We start from the raw sequence: 20282 nt of genomic DNA, 5'->3' as shown, positions 1-20282 counted from the left end.
GGGGTGGGACTCAATTAAAGAAATTAATGAATTAGAGGCTTTGTAAGTAATTCGTTTTAATTAATTGCATTCATTCAATCGCACAAGAAAATTTGGGATATACTGGTGTGGGTCAGACTCACTGTGGAGAGTTGGAAATTACATCAAGATTGAGCTGTTAGGTATGCTGAACACTTTTGTATACAATATGATAATACAAAGAGTAGATTTGTGTGATGCGGTGTGCTTGTTAAAGCTCCGTTGTGTGAACAAATAATAACCAAACTATCAGCACAGTGTTCACACTGTTCATACTTCATCACCAAAACCTTGTTGCCTCACACTTCAGGTTAAACTGTGTTGTAAGTGTTCACCTTTAGGGAGAAAAGGGGAAAACAAAAACGGTTAAAAAATGATAGTTTTTCAACTTTTTGAACTAACAAGCTATAGATGATGTGCACCTGCAAATTTGTAAAAAAAAATAATGTTATAAAATAAAGTTGCTAAGAGCACCAAGAGTTCTTTGCATCCCTGTCAAAGCTATTATATACATATATATGTATGTATATATAAGTGTCTGATAGTGTTTACTTTTTCTGAGTGTTGTGACAAGCACATTTCCATACTATAAGTTATGGTGTTTTCATGCTGTACACTTGGTTTTGGCTGTGATTCTGGTAATGGCTTCACGGTTACAAATGAATGTATGTCTAGCCAGTATGTTGTTTCCAGTGATTAAGTTAAGGTACACATAAGAAGTAATAACACTTTCATGTTAGCCCATAGTTCAGTTATGATAAGTCCAGGGCAGGTTTTTTTTTTTTTTTTTGGAAAGTGTTTGCTTTTACTGTGTTATGTTGTGGTTTCTGTTTTTCAGATGCAGCACTCTATGTTGTCTACATTCTACTCCCTGTGCTGCTACTGACATGTGTCCTAGTTAGCAAAAACAGCATAAACACATCTAACGCTGTGTGTTTTCAGAAACTGTTGCCACCATGAGTAGAATTACATCCAATGCAAGGAGCTCAGACGATGTGATGGGTGCTGCGGAGAGTGCAACGTCTTAACAGAGTGACGTGTCTATAACACAAACTACCATGTAGATAGACAGACAAGATAGATAGATACAGATATAGTTATACTCAAGAATTTATACACTAATTACGGCACCGGTTAAATCATATTTGTAACAGAAAACAAATCAACAACAGAGGAAAATGTTGGTCTGAAGAGTTGTCAAAGTATTGGGTGCTTATTATGCAAATGATTGAGAACTATGCAGATATTTCACACATCAAACACTTAGTGATATAAATAGCTTGAAATGTGTGATCTGATGACTTGGAGCAGAAGAGTGAAAAGAGAAATGCTCGGTTGGCCTGTTTTCACTTCTCTATCAAAGTGGACATGTTGAAGAATCAGTGTATCATAGTGTATTCTTTCATTGTGGAAATTGTCCCACAGGGTGTATTTAGAAAAACCTTGAATAAAGAATTTATGTACTGTTCTATTTATTACCCTTAATTGTGAGGTTAATAAGTAAAAGTTTTCATGACACTGTTATGAATTATTATTGTTCAATAATTCTGGACAGAAATATATATATATATATATATATATATATATATATATATATATATATATATATATATATATATATATAGGGACGCAACCCATAACGGCAATGCTCAGTGGCTAGTGGATCTGAGGGCAGACCATAGCGACCTCCCTGAACAGGGTCCAGTAACCATCACAGTGGCAGATATCCAAGAAAAGGTCTCCAGTATGAAGAGTTGGACAGCACCAGGGCCCGACATGGTTCACGCCTACTGGCTAAAGAAGCTGACTGCACTCCACGAGCGTCTGGCAGCACAAATGAACCAGCTGCTAGTTAACGAGGGACACCCGGAATGGCTAACCGAAGGTCGGACGGTCCTGATCCCCAAGGACCCCAAGAAGGGACCAGTCCCCTCCAACTACCGACCAATAACCTGCCTCAGTACTACATGGAAGCTCCTGTCAGGCATCATATCGGCTAAGATGAACAGGCACATGGGTCAATACATGAGCGGGACACAGAAAGGAATTGGCAAGAATACCAGAGGCGCAAAACACCAGCTACTGGTAGACAGAACAGTCAGCTGAGACTGCAAGACCAGACTGACCAACCTGTGCACTGCCTGGATTGATTACAAGAAGGCCTATGACTCAATGCCCCACAGCTGGATACTGGAATGCCTAGAATTGTACAAGATCAATGGGACCCTAAGAGCCTTCATCAGGAACTCAATGGGGATGTGGCGTACAACACTAGAGGCCAACTCCAAGCCCATAGCACAAGTCACCATCAAGTGCGGGATCTACCAAGGAGATGCTCTGTCCCCACTGCTGTTCTGCATAGGCCTGAACCCCCTCAGTGAGATCATTAACAAGACTGGCTACGGATACCGACTACAGAACGGAGCAGTTGTCAGCCACCTCCTGTACATGGATGACATCAAGCTGTATGCCAAGAGTGAACGAGACATCGATTCACTGATCCACACTACCAGGCTATACAGCAATGACATTGGAATGTCGTTCGGGCTGGAGAAGTGTAGTCGGATGGTAACGAAGAGAGGGAAGGTAGTCAGAACTGAGGGGATTGAACTACCAGAAGGCAACATTGCAGACATAGAGGACAGTTACAAGTACCTGGGGATCCCGCAGGCGAATGGGAACCATGAAGAGGCCGCTAGGAAAGCTGCAACCACCAAGTACCTGCAGAGGGTCAGGCAAGTCCTGAGGAGTCAGTTGAACGGTAAGAACAAGATCCGGGCCATCAACACGTACACCCTGCCCGTGATCAGGTACTCTGCTGGGGTAATAGGCTGGCCAAAGGAGGAGATAGAAGCCACTGACATAAAGACAAGAAAGCTCCTTACCATGCATTTAGGGTTTCACCCCAAGTCCAGCACCCTGAGGCTGTATGCTAAGCGGAAGGAAGGGGGCCGGGGACTGGTGAGTGTCAGCACCACAGTCCAGGATGAGACAACGAACATCCAAGAATACATCACAAAGATGGCCCCAACTGACAGCGTGCTCAGTGAATACCTCAGGCAGCAGAAACCCAAGAAAGAGGAGGGAGACGAGGAACCATCATGGAAGGACAGGCCCCTGCACGGTATGTACCACCGGCAGATAGAGGAGGTGGCTGATATCCAGAAATCCTACCAGTGGCTGGACAAAGCTGGACTGAAAGATAGCACAGAGGCACTAATCATGGCAGCACAAGAACAAGCTCTGAGTACAAGATCCATAGAGGCTGGGGTCTATCACACCAGGCAAGACCCCAGGTGCAGGCTGTGTAAAGATGCCCCAGAGACAATCCAGCACATAACAGCAGGGTGCAAGATGCTAGCAGGCAAGGCATAAATGGAACGCCATAACCAAGTGGCCGGCATAGTGTACAGGAACATCTGTGCCGAGTATAACCTGGAAGTCCCGAGGTCAAAATGGGAAATGCCCCCAAGGGTGGTGGAGAATGACCGAGTTAAGATCCTGTGGGACTTCCAGATACAGACGGACAAATGGTGGTGGCTAACCAACCGGACATAGTGGTGGTAGACAAACAGAAGAAGACGGCCGTAGTGATCGATATAGCGGTTCCGAATGACAGCAACATCAGGAAGAAGGAACACGAGAAGCTGGAGAAATGCCAAGGGCTCAGAGAAGAGCTCGAGAGGATGTGGAGGGTGAAGGTAATGGTGGTCCCCGTGGTAATCGGAGCACTAGGTGCAGTGACTCCCAAGCTAGGCGAGTGGCTCCAGCAGATCCCGGGAATAACATCGGAGATCTCTGTCCAGAAGAGCGCAGTCCTGGGAACAGCTAAGATACTGCGCAGGACCCTCAAGCTCCCAGGCCTCTGGTAGAGGACCCGAGCTTGAAGGATAAACCGCCCGAAGGGGCGTGCTGGGTGTTTTTATATATATATATATATATACATATATATATATATTGCAACTAAAAAAACTTAACAACCCATGTCTCTGCAACACTGCTCTGTTTTTTTGTTTATTCGTCTTCAGACCTATGGAAAGCAAACCACTGTGTTGAGCTACAAACAACAAAGTTCCTGTAACATCTATGAAGACATGACCACAACAGACAAAATCTACTGTGATGAAAATTTACATGAAACCAATAGAAGATGAATAGAGTTTGCAACTGTGGTCCAAGCTTTAGCTTTCAAAATCTACTCTGTTATGATAAAATTCAGGAAAATTATAAATGCAAATTATCAACAGTGTAAGTGAGTGAGTGTAAAGTGTATAAATTATATAAAGTGTATAAATAAGCAAAGCAAAATTAAGCAAGATATGTGGGCAAATAATGATTAGTTTAACAGTCAAACAGTCTTTGTTTGTTTGTTTGTTTGTTTGTTTCTTTCTTTCTTTCTTTCTTTCTTTGTTAGCAGACCAATATCATGAGCTTTAATATTCTTTAATCTTCTTCAGAAGAGCCAAAATAATCAACTTCCTTCAAAGTCACACTTTCAGTGTCACAGTGAGCCCCCTGCTGGTGAGTTAGTGCAACACGAAATACAGGTCGGAGTATAGCAAAGGTATAGATGTATTAGAGAGCGAATATACCACATAATTTATTGTTTAGAAAGAAAATTAAATTTTTTACTGTATTATTTTCCAAAATATACAGAATGCTTTCTAAAACAGATTAATCAATATCACTTCCTATTGCAAAATGGAAAGCGGATTTATCAGTCAACTTAGACCAAAACTTATGGTCTCAGATATCGGAGTTGGCCATCCGATTGGGATCTGAAATGTGGGGCCTCCCTGCTGCTGCGGAGTCGGGAGCGGTCTGCTTGTCTCCACCCCAGGGAAAAGGGTGACACCTCCTGGGTCTGGGTGCAGTTTCCTCCTCTAGGGGCAAGGGTACCTAGACCGGGGATATAGAGTACGTTTGGGGAGGGTGATTGTGTGTACAGTGTCTACTTATGTCTGTCTCCACGTTGGGTGAGTGCTGAGTATTTGCATATGTGTGCATGGCGGGGCGGATGGATGTTTGTATCTGTGTGTGCCCGTTTATCTGTGTCGATATGTCAGGTCGGGTATTAGACACCACCTCTCTAGGGACATCTCAGGCCCTCCATGGTATGGAGGCCTATTTCCCTTCACCACTCCCCCTGCCAGTGGCTGACGCCTTCAGACATCGGTGCATTAGTGGTTCCTGGTATCCGGGGCTGCGTGCTCAGGTATGCACTGGTTCACTCCCGGTGGCTGCTTGTCAGGGCCTGGTGCCTGTGGCTCGGTCAGGCCCCTTCGGGTGGTGGGGTGCTCTTGGCCTCTGGGCCTGGGGCTCGGTCCACTCTGGCACACCAGGCTGCCATTGGAGCTCACGTGCACGTCACTGCAACCCCCTCTGGCTTCTGCTCCACGGCTGCTGGGTGACCCCTCATCTGGGGCTCTCCTCAGCTCTTTCCGGGAGAGTGGCACGGTTGCCCCTCCATTGGTCTTTCTTGGTCTCTTGTGCTCTGAGGGCCTCTGGATGTCTGGATCTCCTCCATACCTGCTTTATGCTCTGGAGGACGGGGCTATGGCTCCCCACACCCTCTAGCGGATCATTACATGAAGGAACCTTTTGAATACAAGCGCACTCATGCTCACAGGTGTACACACGGGTGTTCACAGATACAAATTACACTCTTTTTGGCTCCTACCTCAAAGCACACTGTGCGCTGTCGATCTTACATGCTGCACAATAATATTCAATATTTAGTATTTACTGTTATATTCAAATAGATTGTCATGATGATGTTGTTTATTATATTGCTCTCTTTTTTGGTTGTTTTCTCTTCTTTTTTTCTCTCTCTCAGCAGGTGATCCAGGTGATATATATATATATACATATATATATATATATATATATATATATATATTTTTTTTTTTTTTTTTTTTTTTTTTTTTTTTTTTTTTGTGTGTGTGTCCCCCCCCCCACCTCTTTTTTGTTTTTTGCTCTTTATCACCATTCCTCTTCCCCGCTGTTTTTCTTTCCCTCCCTCTCTTTCTTTCTCCCTTCCCTTTCCCCCAGTCATGTCTGTCCCCTATGTCGGACCGGTACTGGTCCGTGAGTCGTTTGGTACCGGGCCGCGAGAGTTGAGGCTCAGGTGTGAAATGTATAGTTTTCAGGGTTTTTATCGGTTTTCAGCGTTATTTTGTTATCGTTTTTATCGTTTACTCGGTTTTCCTGGGTCTTTTCACGTGTGTTATGAATAAATTTTCTTTTTTTCGGTACCGGTACTAGTTTTATTTTGTTGTATTTATCCGCGACACCTTAACCTCTTAAGCCCCAAGCCTACCTGATCTCCTGCTTTTTGCCCCCGTATCAAGGGGCGTTGGGGCTTAAGAGGTTAAAGGCCGGTCCATGAAAATATTGTCGGGCATAAACCGGTCCGTGGCGCAAAAAAGGTTGGGGACCGCTGCCCTATGTAACAACTGAAAATAAATAAAATAAACAATAAAAACAAAGGTCAATCAAATGGGCCAATATAGCAAGGCCGGGATGGTCCACTTGGTAAAGTGAATCCTTTGGGCATCTTTCTTGGCCTTTAGACAATAATTCTGATGGCAAAAGATCCAAGGTCAAGGTCAAATTTATTTATATAGCACATTTCAAACAGCCAATGCTGCACAAAGTGCTTAACAATATAAAAATGGCATTAAAAAGCAACAATGTAATACAATAATAACAATAAAAAAACAATAATAGGACAATAAAAGAATTAAAACAATAACTAAACTATAATTCAAATAAGACCAAAATGCTTGGGTCATGCTTTCGCTTTGGTGGCCTCAGAATCTCATCTCTGATTTTTGCGGATTATGTGGTTCTGTTGGCTTCATCGGGTGAGGGCCTCCAGCTCGCACTGGAGCGGTTCGTAGCCGAGTGTGAAGCAGCGGGAATGAGGATCAGCACCTCCAAATCTGAGGCCATGATTCTCAGCCGGAAAAGGGTGGAGTGCCCACTCCGGGTCGGGGATGAGTTCCTGCCCCAAGTGGAGGAGTTCAAGTATCTCGGGGTCTTGTTCGCGAGTGATGGGAGAAGGGAGCCGGAGATCGACAGACGGATTGGGGCTGCAGCTGCAGTAATGCAGACGCTGCACCGGTCCGTCGTGGTGAAGAGGGAGCTGAGTGTAAAAGCGAGGCTCTCAATTTACCGGTCGATCTACGTCCCTACCCTCACCTATGGCCACGAGCTGTGGGTAGTGACCGAAAGAACGAGATCGCGGATACAAGCGGTGGAAATTAGCTTCCTCCAAAGGGTGGCTGGCCTCTCCCTTAGAGATAGGGTGAGAAGTTATCCGGGAGGGGCTCAGAGTAGAGCCGCTGCTGCTCCACATCGAAAGGAGCCAGCTGAGGTGATTTGGGCATCTGACAAGGATGTCCCCTGGGCGCCTCCTGGGTGAGGTGTTCCAGGCATGTCCCACCGGGAGGAGGCCCCGGGGCAGACCCAGGACACGCTGGAGAGATTATATCTCTCGGCTGGCCTGGGAACGCCTTGGTGTTCCCCCGGATAAGCTGGAGGAGGTGGCTGGGGAGAGGGAGGTCTGGGCCTCTTTGCTTAGGCTGCTGCCCCCGCGACCCGGCCTCGGATAAAGCGGATGAAGATGGATGGATGGATGGATGCTTGGGTCATAGTGTGTTAAAAAGCCAGGGCATAGAAATGTGTCTTTAGTAATGATTTAAATTGCTCAAGTGTTTGTGCAGATCTAATATTTAAGGGGAGACTATTCCAAAGTCTGGGACCTGCCACAGAGAAGGAAATATCACCACAGGATCTGAGATTAGTCCGTGGAATGGACAGCATTAGTTTTGAGCTAGACCTCGTGGTTTTTCCTGGAGCATAGGCAGAGAGGAGAAGCTTTGAAGCTTTGAAGATGTGTAGAGGAGCCACAGTATCCAGAGTTTTACAAAGTGATGCATTTACTTGATGTCCACACAAAATCAGATAAAAGAATAACTATTCAGATAGAACATTTAAGTAAAAGCCATGAGAATGATAGATTCTAAACATAAAGCTGATTTTTGAGTTTTCAGTTAGAGCGTACAAGGCTAAGTATCAGCCTTTCATCCATTAGTAATAGTAGTATCACCTTGTCACATAGTTATATACATATAGGAAAGCTTCACATCTGTGTTTCCACACACAGTGTGAGTAGGCCAGAGACATCCAGGATGTTGGATAGATAGGCATTGGGTGCCTGGTGTTCGTCTCTGTGAGGTAGGGAGGTGACAGCATGGTCGTAATTCTCCTGGTTTCAAGGATAAACTGAGCTAAACGTATATGCATGTGAGATAACGTGATGGCAACATGTTGAGTTGTGGAATATCTTTTTCTGTGTGTTGTATATAAGAGACCAGTGTGGCATCCATTTTCAGAGACCACTTTGGTATTTGACCAGAGTGCAATCTCCATGTTGCAACGTGTGATTAAACCCATTCAAAAAATACCCTCACCAGGTGTTTGTAGATTATTTTAAAATTTTCACACCACCTCCCCAGCCCTGTGCTTCAACGATTCTGAAAATTGGTGCGACTCATGGCTGTTCTTTCAATCTAATATAGTCCTCCTGCTTTAAACAGGCTTCTGTAAGGGAGAATAAACCAATATGGTGATCAATTATTAAAACATTTCCAAAGCACAATTAGCAGATTAATATTGCTTTCATATTAATACATGAGTAATAATAAAAAGAAATTATAAACCTCAAATGGGTCATTTTTCTGTACTGAAGGTGTTGGATTTTCAATTCTTTAAGTATAGTTTCCAAAATATACTTAAAGAATTTTTGTGAATTTTTCATTGTACTGTTTATGTAATGCTTCTAAATACTTTCACCACTAGATGGCACATGTCAGCTATTAGACAAATAATTGAAACGCCTTTAAAGGAAGGGCCATCTAAAATGTTCCATCCCCTATGTGCTGACAGTCTAGTTCTGCCTGACATGATAATTCTATTTAGATGAGCCAAAGGAAAGATGTGGAGCCTTCATAACCTGCTGTTTACCCTCTGCAGTAAGTTGTTTAAATGACTAGATAAGTGAACATACAAAGATTAAAGGCAGGTGTAGATTAAATAGTACATTTATCTGTTTTAGAATTATGGAGCACACTCCGCCACACACTCTGTTGGGTTTGTTTATTTCTTATAAAAAAGCACTTACATTACTCGTATGAAAGCTGACAAAGCATAATGTTTTCACATTATTTCTACAGTCGCTCTGAGATGTGTGACCACTGCAGTGGAGGTGATCCATGTGACTGGATATTTGGGGAGTATGGTTAAAGTTTTCTGCTCCTATGATGAGGGTTATGAATCATATGAAAAGTACCTGTGCAAGAATGACTGTGGCAATTATGATGTTCTTATTACAACTTCAAATCCAGTGAAACACAAATACAGGATCCATGATGACAAAACCGCACGAATCTTCACAGCAACCATCTCTGATCTTCATTCTGTGGATGCTGGGCAATACTGGTGTGGAGTGACCAGAACTGGAAGTGATATCTACACTGAAGTCAAGCTGGAATTAGTCCGAGGTAAATAAAGGCTTGACTAAATTTAATTGGACATTGAATGTGAATACAATTCATAATGAATGAAGTTGAAGGTAATGACAACAGTTTCAGGATAATAGTATTAGTAGCTAAAGAAGTCTTAAATAGAAATGTGACCGTTGACATGTTGTTGGTTTTTTTTGTTGTTGTTGTTTTGTTTTGTTTTTTTTGGGGGGGGGGGTCAAATATCAATGTGTACAGAACAGCAGAGGTGGGAAGTAGCTGTACTTAAGTACAATAAGGTGTACTTGAATAAGTTGAATCTGCACTTCAACTTTTACTGGAGTATTTTTCAACACTAGTTGACACTCTTTACTTTTACCACCTCTGAAGAACAGTAACAACACTGTAAATACACCTACACGACATATACATACAAATACATTTACAAATACAAATACATTTAAACTGTCATAGAAGCATAGTAGCTGTTGGGGAAAAAATGCAACTTTATAAAACATCTTACAAAGTTTTATAATGTGATTGCACTGAAAATGATTTAAGAATTTAAAGTCTGAAAACTGTAAATTCAGGATAGAAAGGGTGATGGCTGAGAGCATACCTATATGTAAAAAGAGTCTGAATGATGTGAAAATACAAACCTGTCTCTTCTAGCTATTCTGTAGCAGTAGCACATCTTCTGATATTCTTTACTTTCTCGACAGACAGCTGCTGTGACACTGTGACCAAAATCCAAAGTTATGAGGGTTACTCTGAGTCCTTCAGTTGTCCGTATAAGTCTCAGTACCAGAACAGCCTGAAGTACATCTGCAGAGGAAATCGGCCCTCCACATGTCTGCAGCAGGCACTGATCACCTCTGACACCAAACAAAATGCACGATTCAGACTTGTTGATGACAAAGTGTTAGGAACATTCACAGTGACCATTAACAATTTGACTCAAAATGATTCAGGGTCATACCTCTGTGGTGTCCACAGAAACTCTGAGCTGGACATTTTCACTTATGTTGAGCTGGAGGTCCAAGGTGAGAGGTCTTAGTTATACCTCATTACATCAGCCCTAAGTTGCACTGGTTTCTGTCAAACATTCTCCAAGAAAGTTTAATATTTTTTGAGTATTGAATATCTTTTGTCTTTCAATCTGATAGAGTGGTGCTGTGTCAACTCAACTAAAATAAATGGCACAGTAGGACATCCACTAACTCTGCGGTGTCCTTATCCTGCACAAAACTGGGATTACAAGAAGCTTTTCTGTAAGGGCGACCATCGCAACAATTGCACAAACGTAACCAGCCAAAGGAGGTTCACATTGCAAGATGATGCTTATTCCAACTCTTTCTTGGTGAGGATCAAAGAGCTGGAAGCAGCCGATGCTGGGACATACTGGTGTGGATCAGACTCACAGTGGAGAGTTGGAAACTACACAAAGATTCAACTGTCAGTGGGTAAGATGAACATGTGTAGATGTGGATAAAGTGAATTGAGCTGTAAATTCCTCCTTTTGGTCCCCTCTGTACAAACACAGGCTGTTGTTGGCAGTTCTAATGTCATTAGAAAATAAGAAAAACAATTATAATGGGTTTCACGCTACAAATAGAATAGGTGCACAGAATAGTGACAAAACAATACTACACAGAGCAAGAAATGTTGGGCCCTGTTGGTTTCCTGACTAGTTATTGCTCTCTTTCTTTGATAAGTTAAACTAATCAAACTTCTATAGAACTGTAATCTGTGGCTATTTTGCCTTTGTTAAAATATCTATCTGCTAGATAAGCAGGCATAAAAGGCATAAGATGTAAAATATGAATAAAATAACATATTTACAGCTGTACTAGCACCATTTCTATGTTCTCTTATCTGACATGTGAAAAATAGTTGCATAGCATTCACACGAAACAAACGTCTGCTAAACTAGAAGTGCCGAAAACAAAATGTGTTGCTGCCTTTGACACAGAGATAACATCTTCTGGCCACTTGCCCAAATAATAAAGCCAACCCTTTTTTTCACGCAAAGCTTATCAGATATTGAACCTATCTGCTTGTTAAATTATCTAGGTTTATGTGCTAAAAAAGGTTCACAGACTTCTTAGCACCATATCTGCATGTATCTGCCCCCTCCCCCCAAAGCTTATGGGTGTCATGGAGGATTGTTGTCATAAACCCTGCAACTGCTTGTTCGTCACATAGGCAGAAAACATAAGCTTGAAAACCACAAGCCAGCAGCTTGTAAAGTATAGTGTATGGTTTCACACAGCTCTGAATATTTTACAAACTGTTTTCAACAGCCGATAACTTTCTTACTTACAGCTTCTCCCTGGTGAGCCGCTCCTGACAGCGTTGGGGGGAGATATTCTTACACCTTGTTTTAGCTCATCTTATCAAATCATTATCCATACCACTACTGTACACTGTATGCAAAAACTAAATAGAGAGAACTTGTTTGTTTAAACAAAACAGTTTTACAAATCATGAAACTATAATTTCACCACTTGCAGCACATTAAAGCCAGTAATTGCAACAGATAGTCTAATCCTTAATCCAATTGAAATGTCATGGTGGGATCTGAGAGCTGTGCATAAATAAATCCCTGCAAACCTGAATGAACTGAAGCAAAAGAAGAGTGGGCCAATATTGCTCCACAACAGTGTGAGACACTGATAGAGTCATACAGAAAACAATTACTTCCAAGTTCTTGCTGCTCAGGTTTGTTCTACAAGCTATAGAATCAAGGCATACACTTAGCTTTTCACAGCATTGCTTAGAGTCTTGTTTGCAACTGAGCATGAAGTCTTTGAACTGGTGCTGGTGATCATAAGGGCTGCTTATTCTAGTCACTAATACCTGTCCTTCAACATCAGCCTTTACATCAGCAGTTCCTCTCCTCTATTCTCTTCTTCTCTTCTATTTAACTCCAGTCAAACAGCATATCTCAGTGACTTAATATACCTATATGACTTAATGTTATAGTGTTGTTGTACAATATGTTGGATATTTTGTTATAAGAAGTAAGTAGCTATAGATCTGAAGCAAATTGAATGAATAGCTTCAGTGTGATTCAAAACTGTGAACCGGTCAACTGACATATGACTGCTACCAAGCACAGAGGCCTGTTGCTATGTGGACTTAAACTAAATTAGCTAAGTATTTTTCCTCTGGCAGTCTTTCTGCAGCACACCACCACTGAAAATTTTACCACCATATTGGAAATCGTAGGACCAAATTCAACAGATGTCCCCGGTAAGTCTATGAAAGGTAAACTATGTTTCCACATTATGGTAAACATTTGGTATGGGTCCTGAAATTGATGTATTTTTTTAATCTGTTCTGTTTTGGCTTCTGTTTTTCAGATGCCACAGTCTATGTGGTTTTTGCTGCACGCTCTGTGCTGCTACTGCTACTGCTGTGTGCCCTGGTTATAGTTCATAAGTACAAATATTACCAATTGAAAGGTATTTTTTTAATCATAACATACCCATAGCATTCACAACAGACCAATGCACTGAAATTTTCATGCAAAAAAGGCATAAAACTTTCTTATGACATGTGTATTCAGAAGCTGAAGTCCCCATAAGCAGACATCCACCCAAGGCAGCAGAGGAAGAGGAACTGAGTGCAGCAGATGTACAAAAGTCCATTGTCTGTCATAAACCCTATTACAAATGTCCTCCACTATTCTTTGCTTAACAGTGTTTTCTTTCTTCTTTTTTCTTTTCCCTCACTAACCAACTAGTCCCATCAGATGACCACTCATGTCTGAACTTGCCTCATCAGTGCTGGAGCCAACCCAGCCAACACTGGGCAAGAGGTAGTATCTTAGACACCGTGTTTCTATTATTTTCAGGCCTTAAAGTACAATAACCTCAGTTTTACCTGAATTTAGAAGCTGGAAATAAGAGGTCATCCAGGCCTGTATGCCATTAAGAAATTCCTGCAGTTTAACTAATTGATGTGTATCATACAGCTTCAAGGACAGATAAAGCTGGGTATCAAATATATTTGTGCATTAAAAGCGTCCAAACAAGGGATACAAATGTATTGCACAGAAAAAAATTTACATTATACTTGAAATTAGTGCTGTCAGCGTTAATCTCATTAAAATGACGTTAACGCCATAACAGCATTAACGCGGTAAATCTCTGTTAGCGAGTTAACACGGATCGCCACGTGCGAGGGGCTGCACGGTGCTAACGTGTTAACGAGCTAACTGCTCTAACCCGTTAACACCCTGCAGCCCTTGCACGCGGCGATCCGCTGTTTGCTCTTTGTTGGTTCTTCTTTAAATTTCTGGAAATCATGAATTTTTGGTGTGCACGAAAAGGCAGACCTTAAAACAGCATTGTGCCTTTTAGCACAGTGAGGAAGAGATGGGTCAAACTGGAAAAAATCACAACAGAAGATACTGTTGAAATATAATTTTCTAATAAGAAAAACAGTTAAACTGTGCCAGTACTAGATTATTCTGTTTGACAGTAGCAGCACAATTTAATGTACAACTGGGGTTCACTGTATTCATTGTCTTACTGAAATCATTTGTAATCCCCACTAGCTTTATTGTTGTGAAATGGTTACTCTTGATTTATTTAATGTTCATCTCCTATTTTTTCTGATACGTTTGTCTTCATTTGTATTATTTGATATAACTTAAATGATGTGCCCTACATGTGACATTTTCACATACCTATGACACTTTAGAAAACCCAAATTGTAAATTATCTACAAAAGTCAATAATTTCATCTGTATTTGTGCTTTTCTTGCTGTCCTGGGACTGTTTCATTAGGCCAATAGCTTTTGGATGAGGAGTATATCCAAATACTGCCTTCACCAGAATTTCATCCTGATAATGTCTTATATTGTACATGCCGGGGACATGCCGGGGACATGCTGGGTCCGCGTTTTCATCAAAGGCAGATGCAGCCAGAAGCTACTGCACAACTGCAGGTGGCTCTCATCCAGGAGACAAGGCAACAACAGATACAGATACATGTGCAGTCCATGAGCAGATAAATTACACCTCCACAGGAGGCAATACGTCATATTACACACCTTGTGTATACATATATATTAGTGAATGTCTGTACTGTTATAACAGGTCAACTGTTGGATGAAAATCGAAAGATTTTAGAGCTGGGCTAAGTCTTCAGTGTTTCAAAATCCTAACAACGCCCCTGTTGCACAGCCACGAATTTATATGTAAACTATGCGTACAAAGCAACTCATCAGTGTATTGTTGGATGCGCTATCATGGTTTGGGGCGTTATTTCAGCAGTGGTGTTGGAGATTTTGTCAAAATTGCCACTGAAAGTTTTTTGTTTGTTTGTTTGTTGTGTATTTAGATTTAGAATTTCTAAAGATGTGCTGCATATAACCTGCCTAAAACTTTGGAGTTGTTGTTTTAAAATAAAGTGCCAAAAGTCTCCCTCTACCAAGAAAAGAATTTAATTATCATTTGCCCCCTTTTTTTCCAAAAATATTTGGAACTACTATGTACCAAGAGGGATAAAGTTCCCTCTTTTGCATTTTATTGTTTCTCCAAATTAACCATCATGTTTTAACGTAATAATTTCACAAATAATCCTCATCTTGAGAACAGGAAGAGCCAACGATGCTCTTTGTGGACCACAGCTCAAGCTCAACACCATAACCCCAGACATCCTCGACACCAAACTGGACCACCTGCTCCTGGATCAAAGGCTTCCTCACCACCGTCCTGAATCAGAAAGTCCACCCACATACCACCCCTCAACACTCACCACCGCAGCAATGGTCTGAATAATCCTCATCACTCAGGCCACTCACATGACTCTATACTCAGATCAAATCCTTTGCACGACTTCCAAGCACTCCTCTTGATTGCATATATTTCTCCTGTTTGTTATTTATTCCTGTTGTCTTACTATTTATACTTTATTCCTGCATCCAGCCTGGAGCACTCATAATTTTGTTGTAAATGTACAATGACAATAAAAGGTTATTCTATTCTATTCTATTCTATTCTATTCTATTTAGCAACTAAACAACAAATTCTGTATACTATACTACAGAGATTTAAAATGGTTCTCTTCTGTTATACGCTGAATTGGTCCCAGAGCTTTATTATTATTTATCGTATTATTATATACTTAGGTTTGTTGTTTGACTGATACTAGCATTTGATGATTAGCCGTGTCATCTGAGCCAACATGTGTAACTAGGCAACACCAAACAAACAAACCTACAGCTTGGTCCGGACTGTTAATGTTAGTGCTGCTACTTTTTATTTGGGACTAAATCTGCTTTAATCAGTCCGAATAAATCGCGTCTTTTTTCTTGTAGGCCATTTGAATTATTTAAAAAAAATGTGCTCGGATGTTGTAGTATCACGGCCTCACTATGACAGCAGAGCTGTAGCTCAGGGGGTCCCGGAGAAAGATCACCTTGTAGCGGCCCCACAGCCGTCCTCGGGCTTAGCCACAGCAGGGTACCGCTCGGCTAAATACACCCCGACTGAATGGTTCTCCAACTACCAAAACTTACTTCAGCAAGCCGGTACCGACTGCCACGAAGCTACGAGCCTCCAGCGAGAGTCCAGAACTTTGTACCAAGACACCGATGCATCCACTTTTAAGACACAGGCCGAGGGAACGCGTCGTCTGGGAGAGAGACTACAAGAGATCCACTACTGGAAGTCTGAGCTGCAGCGGCACATCGAGCAGCTGCTGGCCGACACGGAGTCACTGGTGGCGCTGAAGACGCGGCTGGAGAAGGCGCTGGATGCCACCGAGATTCCCTATGCTATCGCCACAGACAACCTGAACTGCAGGGCGAGAAGGCTGGGAGCTGACCTGGTCAGAGACACTGTGGAGGAAGAGTTGTTCAAGGTGATAGACAATATTTCATGATCCAAAATAATATCGCCTAAGTGTGGGCTTGCAAAAATCTGAACGTATAATTATAAGTGAAATTTGTATGTGGATACATTTTCTCAAAAATGTATTTAATTTGATATTTGACCAATTACTGCTAATGGGGTATTTTAGACACATTGATATTTTATTTTGGAATAATGCTTTTCAAGTTAAAGGGAAAGAATCGCACCTAAGTTAATGGCAAATGTGAACTAGTGTGATCTGATCAACTTGCAGTGGCAGATTTCACCTCATCAAACTAAGAATGTCTGCTTTTTCTTGTCTTCAGTGACATTTAAACATATTTGAACTGATCTTAGCTTTTACTGTAATATTTTCAGAGTAAAACGTTTAATAATGAGATCCAGCAGATGGCAGTAACACATTACCCAGTAAGATGTCTTTTGCAGGAAGTGGACTTGATCAGGAGTGTCCAGGCTCTTCTGAAGAGAACTACAGCTCAGGTTGTCAGTCAAATCAAGTAAGTTTGAAACTCTGTTTACTCGGAGTAAAACTGCATAACACGTAGAATTTCATAACATGAAATATTTATATAACTATAAACAGAAACTTGTATTTCATGTGTGTCTGTGCATCAGGTTGAACAGAGAAGCCAAGCACACTTTAGAGATGGACTGGTCTGATAAGTACCAGGCCTACCATTTTGATGACCACAGCGGAAGACACAGTAACATGAGTTCAGATACGCAGCACCATCCCAGCTCAGCTGCCATGCAAGAACAGTGAGTTTGAGCAGCTGGAAATATTACATAAACCTATAAAAAAAAAAACGAGAAACAGTCCTGATAACTTTTTTCACTTGCTGCAGGGTGTCCAGCCACCCATCATGGACGAAGTTTACACAAGACAGCCTGTTCAAGGCCGTGCAGGAGGAACAGGCTACCAACAGTCTCAGGTTAGAGCACATACTAGTTCATATACTGCAGCAGAATCTGAAACTGATCCTGGTTCATTATTTATGATTTGCTTTAAACAAATGGAATCCTTGTGTGTTAGATTGCTGGTAGAGCAGGTGCTGCAGGACACGGCTGAGGATCTGAGAGTCCAGTGCTCCAGCGTTGACAGAGCCTTCAGCGAACGCTGTGTGGAGCTGAATGAGGCCAAGACACAGCTCAATATGCAGCTCAAACAGGTGGATAAACTGACAGACAGAGTAAATGACTGGTTATTAGTTGATGATTGATTGTATTATCTCATGTGTAGATCTTGGAGCAAATTGGTGCCCAGGAGAAAAACATTGTGGCTCTGCAGCAGGCCATTCACAACAAAGAAGCTCCACTGCGAGTAGCTCAGTCCAGACTTTACCTTCGCTCCCTCAGACCCAACATGGAGCTGTGCAGGGATGAACCCCAACTCAGGTATGCATGCACAAAACAATAAACTGCTTTGTCTTTCTCACTGCTCTGATTTTTTGCTTCTGTCTGTAGTTTGGAAGGGGAGGTGAAGCAGATTGATGCCACTCTGGCATCTCTACAGCAGAAGCTGAGCAAAGCCAGAGAGTCCCTGTCTCGTCTGGAGGAGTCACGCATGGCGTTGGAGAAAGACATCAACTGCAAAACCCACTCACTGTTCATCGAGAGGGAAAAGTGCATGACTCACCGTAAACGATACCCGACCACTTCAGCACTGTCAGGATACTGAAAGGTTCAACACGTCTTTGTTTGGCTCTTTTTTGTGTTGCTGTAATTAGTAATAAACAAATAAATCATGTGTACAAGAGAGCCTGAAACCTAATATTGAAAAAAAAATACATTTCAGTTCCTTTTCATAGCCACAATATTCTTTATTCATTCACGTATTCTAAAAGGATTGACAATATGTGGCTCGAACAGAACTACTTTGAGGTACAAGTGTTAATAACTGCTACATCAGAGGAAAACCCATAACTACAGGCAATGTACATAACAGGTGTACAGCTGGGAGAAGACAGGCTAAACAACAAATATAAGATTAGGTCATAGTTTAATGTAGATATGCACTTCTGAGACATGGTTATGACCGATATAAAGATGACTTTTTACAATTAGTACTGAAGGCATTAATATGACCACATATTTGATCACAGTTTTGTATACTGTTCGGTTTGTTTTGGTTCTGTCGTTTTAGCGTTCATAAGTAAAACACATGTCTTCTGTCTCAGGGATTTCTTCATACACATGATCACCATCATCATTATCATAGATGTGCCAGTTGTTCTGCTCCTCAGAAGAACCCAGATTGAAACACGCCTCAACAGCTTGGTTTTCATAAGTCTAAAAAACAAATAGAAGGAAAGATTACAATGACGAAGGAAACTCGCAGTGAAATTCAGAGGTCACAATAAGATGGACACGTGGCATAACAATTTCTTGATGATAACATATTTTTTTAACCCACTAGCACCAGGTGCGTCTATTTCTCTGATTTTTTAGCCTAAATTGAGTAAATAGGAGTCTACAGAAATGTAATATTGAAATAATGTACACATTTTAGAGGACATGGTGGGAAGATGTTCCCGAGAATAAACGTAACATTCACAGGACCACTGTCAAAGCAAGATAAATCGCCAGTACGGTGCAGCGAACATTGCACTTTCGAAATGCTTCTGATACTGTCTCGTGTATTTTCCTCTCACATGATCCTTAAGCTTTGCTTCTCCTGCTTCTTCAGTGTTTATCGTGATTCTGTTCATGGCGATGTCAGCTGCTGGAGCAACACAGAAAACAATAAATTAAAGTGCTTGTGTGTGGACAAATCTATATATGTGTTTGTGTGCATATGTGTGTTTTACCTCTCACTTTGGTGCATTTATAAACCTTGATCCAAGCCACTGTCGGTATCAGCATTATAACCAGAGGTGCGGGCAGAAAGTAAACCAGAATGTGAATTGCTGCAGGAAAAGAAATATTTAAGAGAATAAAATCTGCACAGAAGTATCATAATATCCACATATCATATGTTCCAGTCTGTCTAAACAGCAGAAATAGCACAAAATCTCTAGACTGATCAGCATTTGGTACCTTGTGCTCCTTATTTCATTAATAGTTAAATGAGCACTCCTATTTTAGAATCACAAATCATTGAAATTTTGAATGCAGGAGGATTTACATCACGTTTAAGTCCCTTTAACCGAAAAGAAAAAGAGCTATCTAGGAGAACATAAATCTTACTGTACAGCAACATTTTTTGCTTCCTGTTTCTGAAATAATAAAATACATTATGTATAATAAATACTTTCTGTATTGGCTTTCATAAGAGACATAACTATAAACTCTCACCTTTGACTTGAAGCTCGACAGCAGAGAAAACATCTCGTCCACTGTTTCTTTGGACACCACAAAGGTATAAACCAGAATCCCTTCGGGTCAGTCTGGTAATGCTCACTGTAAATTTTCCTAACACCTTGTCATCATCAAGTCTGAATCGCCCATTTTCTTTGTTGTCAGAGGTGATCAGTGCCTGCTGCAGACATGTGGAGGGCCGTGTTCCTCTGCAGATGTACTTCAGGCTGTTCTGGTACTCAGACTCGTAAGGACAACTGATGGTCACTGAATCTTCTTTATAGCTTTTTATTTTGGTCACACTGTTACAGCAGCTGTCTGTCAGAAAGACAAATGTCAAAAATTGTCACAAGCTAAAATACAGACTAAGTAAATGCAAAGGAAAAGATGTCAAAAAACTAAAACAAGTTTCACATTTAATTTTATCCTGTCATCCAAAAATGTGTGCTGGCTCTTATCTAAGCAACATGCTTATATCTGTACTGTATTACTTTTTATTTTTGTGTGTATCCTTTGCTTCCTTCCATGTTTCACGATGAAAGAGAAACCTCTG

The 20282-nt window shown here is 41.4% G+C and overlaps 2 protein-coding genes across 3 annotated transcripts; both read left to right on the top strand.

The window, feature by feature from the left end:
• The first annotated feature begins 9018 nt into the window (after positions 1-9018).
• On the top strand, positions 9019-15580 carry LOC146516452 (polymeric immunoglobulin receptor-like). Its single transcript, XM_085161729.1, has 8 exons — positions 9019-9056; positions 9258-9584; positions 10268-10588; positions 10712-11008; positions 12723-12800; positions 12911-13012; positions 13117-13184; positions 13294-15580. The coding sequence occupies exons 1-8, from the start codon at positions 9020-9022 to the stop codon at positions 13318-13320; spliced, it is 1257 nt and encodes a 418-aa protein (XP_085017855.1). The 5' UTR covers position 9019; the 3' UTR covers positions 13321-15580.
• Positions 15581-15778: 198 nt separating this feature from the next.
• On the top strand, positions 15779-19704 carry tekt4 (tektin 4). Of its 2 annotated transcripts, none has more exons than XM_085161727.1 (8): positions 15779-16421; positions 16859-16929; positions 17048-17191; positions 17278-17364; positions 17466-17601; positions 17673-17827; positions 17897-18113; positions 18610-19704. In XM_085161727.1, the coding sequence occupies exons 1-7, from the start codon at positions 15900-15902 to the stop codon at positions 18108-18110; spliced, it is 1329 nt and encodes a 442-aa protein (XP_085017853.1). In that variant the 5' UTR covers positions 15779-15899; the 3' UTR covers positions 18111-18113; positions 18610-19704. The 2 variants fall into 2 exon arrangements, with proteins under 2 accessions (XP_085017853.1, XP_085017854.1); XM_085161728.1 differs by having other exon boundaries at positions 19119-19692.
• Positions 19705-20282: the final 578 nt, after the last annotated feature.

Source organism: Neolamprologus multifasciatus, chromosome 6 (assembly GCF_963576455.1).
Source record: "Neolamprologus multifasciatus chromosome 6, fNeoMul1.2, whole genome shotgun sequence".
NCBI classification, from domain to species: Eukaryota; Metazoa; Chordata; class Actinopteri; order Cichliformes; family Cichlidae; genus Neolamprologus; species Neolamprologus multifasciatus.
The sequence above is the reverse complement of the archived record's forward strand: the minus strand, read 5'-3'. Positions and strand labels throughout refer to the sequence as shown.

Bases quoted from the DNA above. Each gene is read 5' to 3' on its own strand.
- LOC146516452 (XM_085161729.1), top strand. From the start codon at position 9,020: ATGTGGAGCCTTCATAACCTGCTGTTTACCCTCTGCA. The intron at 12,801-12,910 runs GTAAGTCTATGA...TCTGTTTTTCAG, and splicing joins AAATTCAACAGATGTCCCCG to ATGCCACAGTCTATGTGGTT. The intron at 13,185-13,293 runs GTACAAAAGTCC...CTAACCAACTAG, and splicing joins AGGAACTGAGTGCAGCAGAT to TCCCATCAGATGACCACTCA.
- tekt4 (XM_085161727.1), top strand. From the start codon at position 15,900: ATGTGCTCGGATGTTGTAGTATCACGGCCTCACTATGACAGCAGAGCT. The intron at 16,422-16,858 runs GTGATAGACAAT...TGTCTTTTGCAG, and splicing joins TGGAGGAAGAGTTGTTCAAG to GAAGTGGACTTGATCAGGAG. The intron at 17,365-17,465 runs GTTAGAGCACAT...CTTGTGTGTTAG, and splicing joins CAGGCTACCAACAGTCTCAG to ATTGCTGGTAGAGCAGGTGC.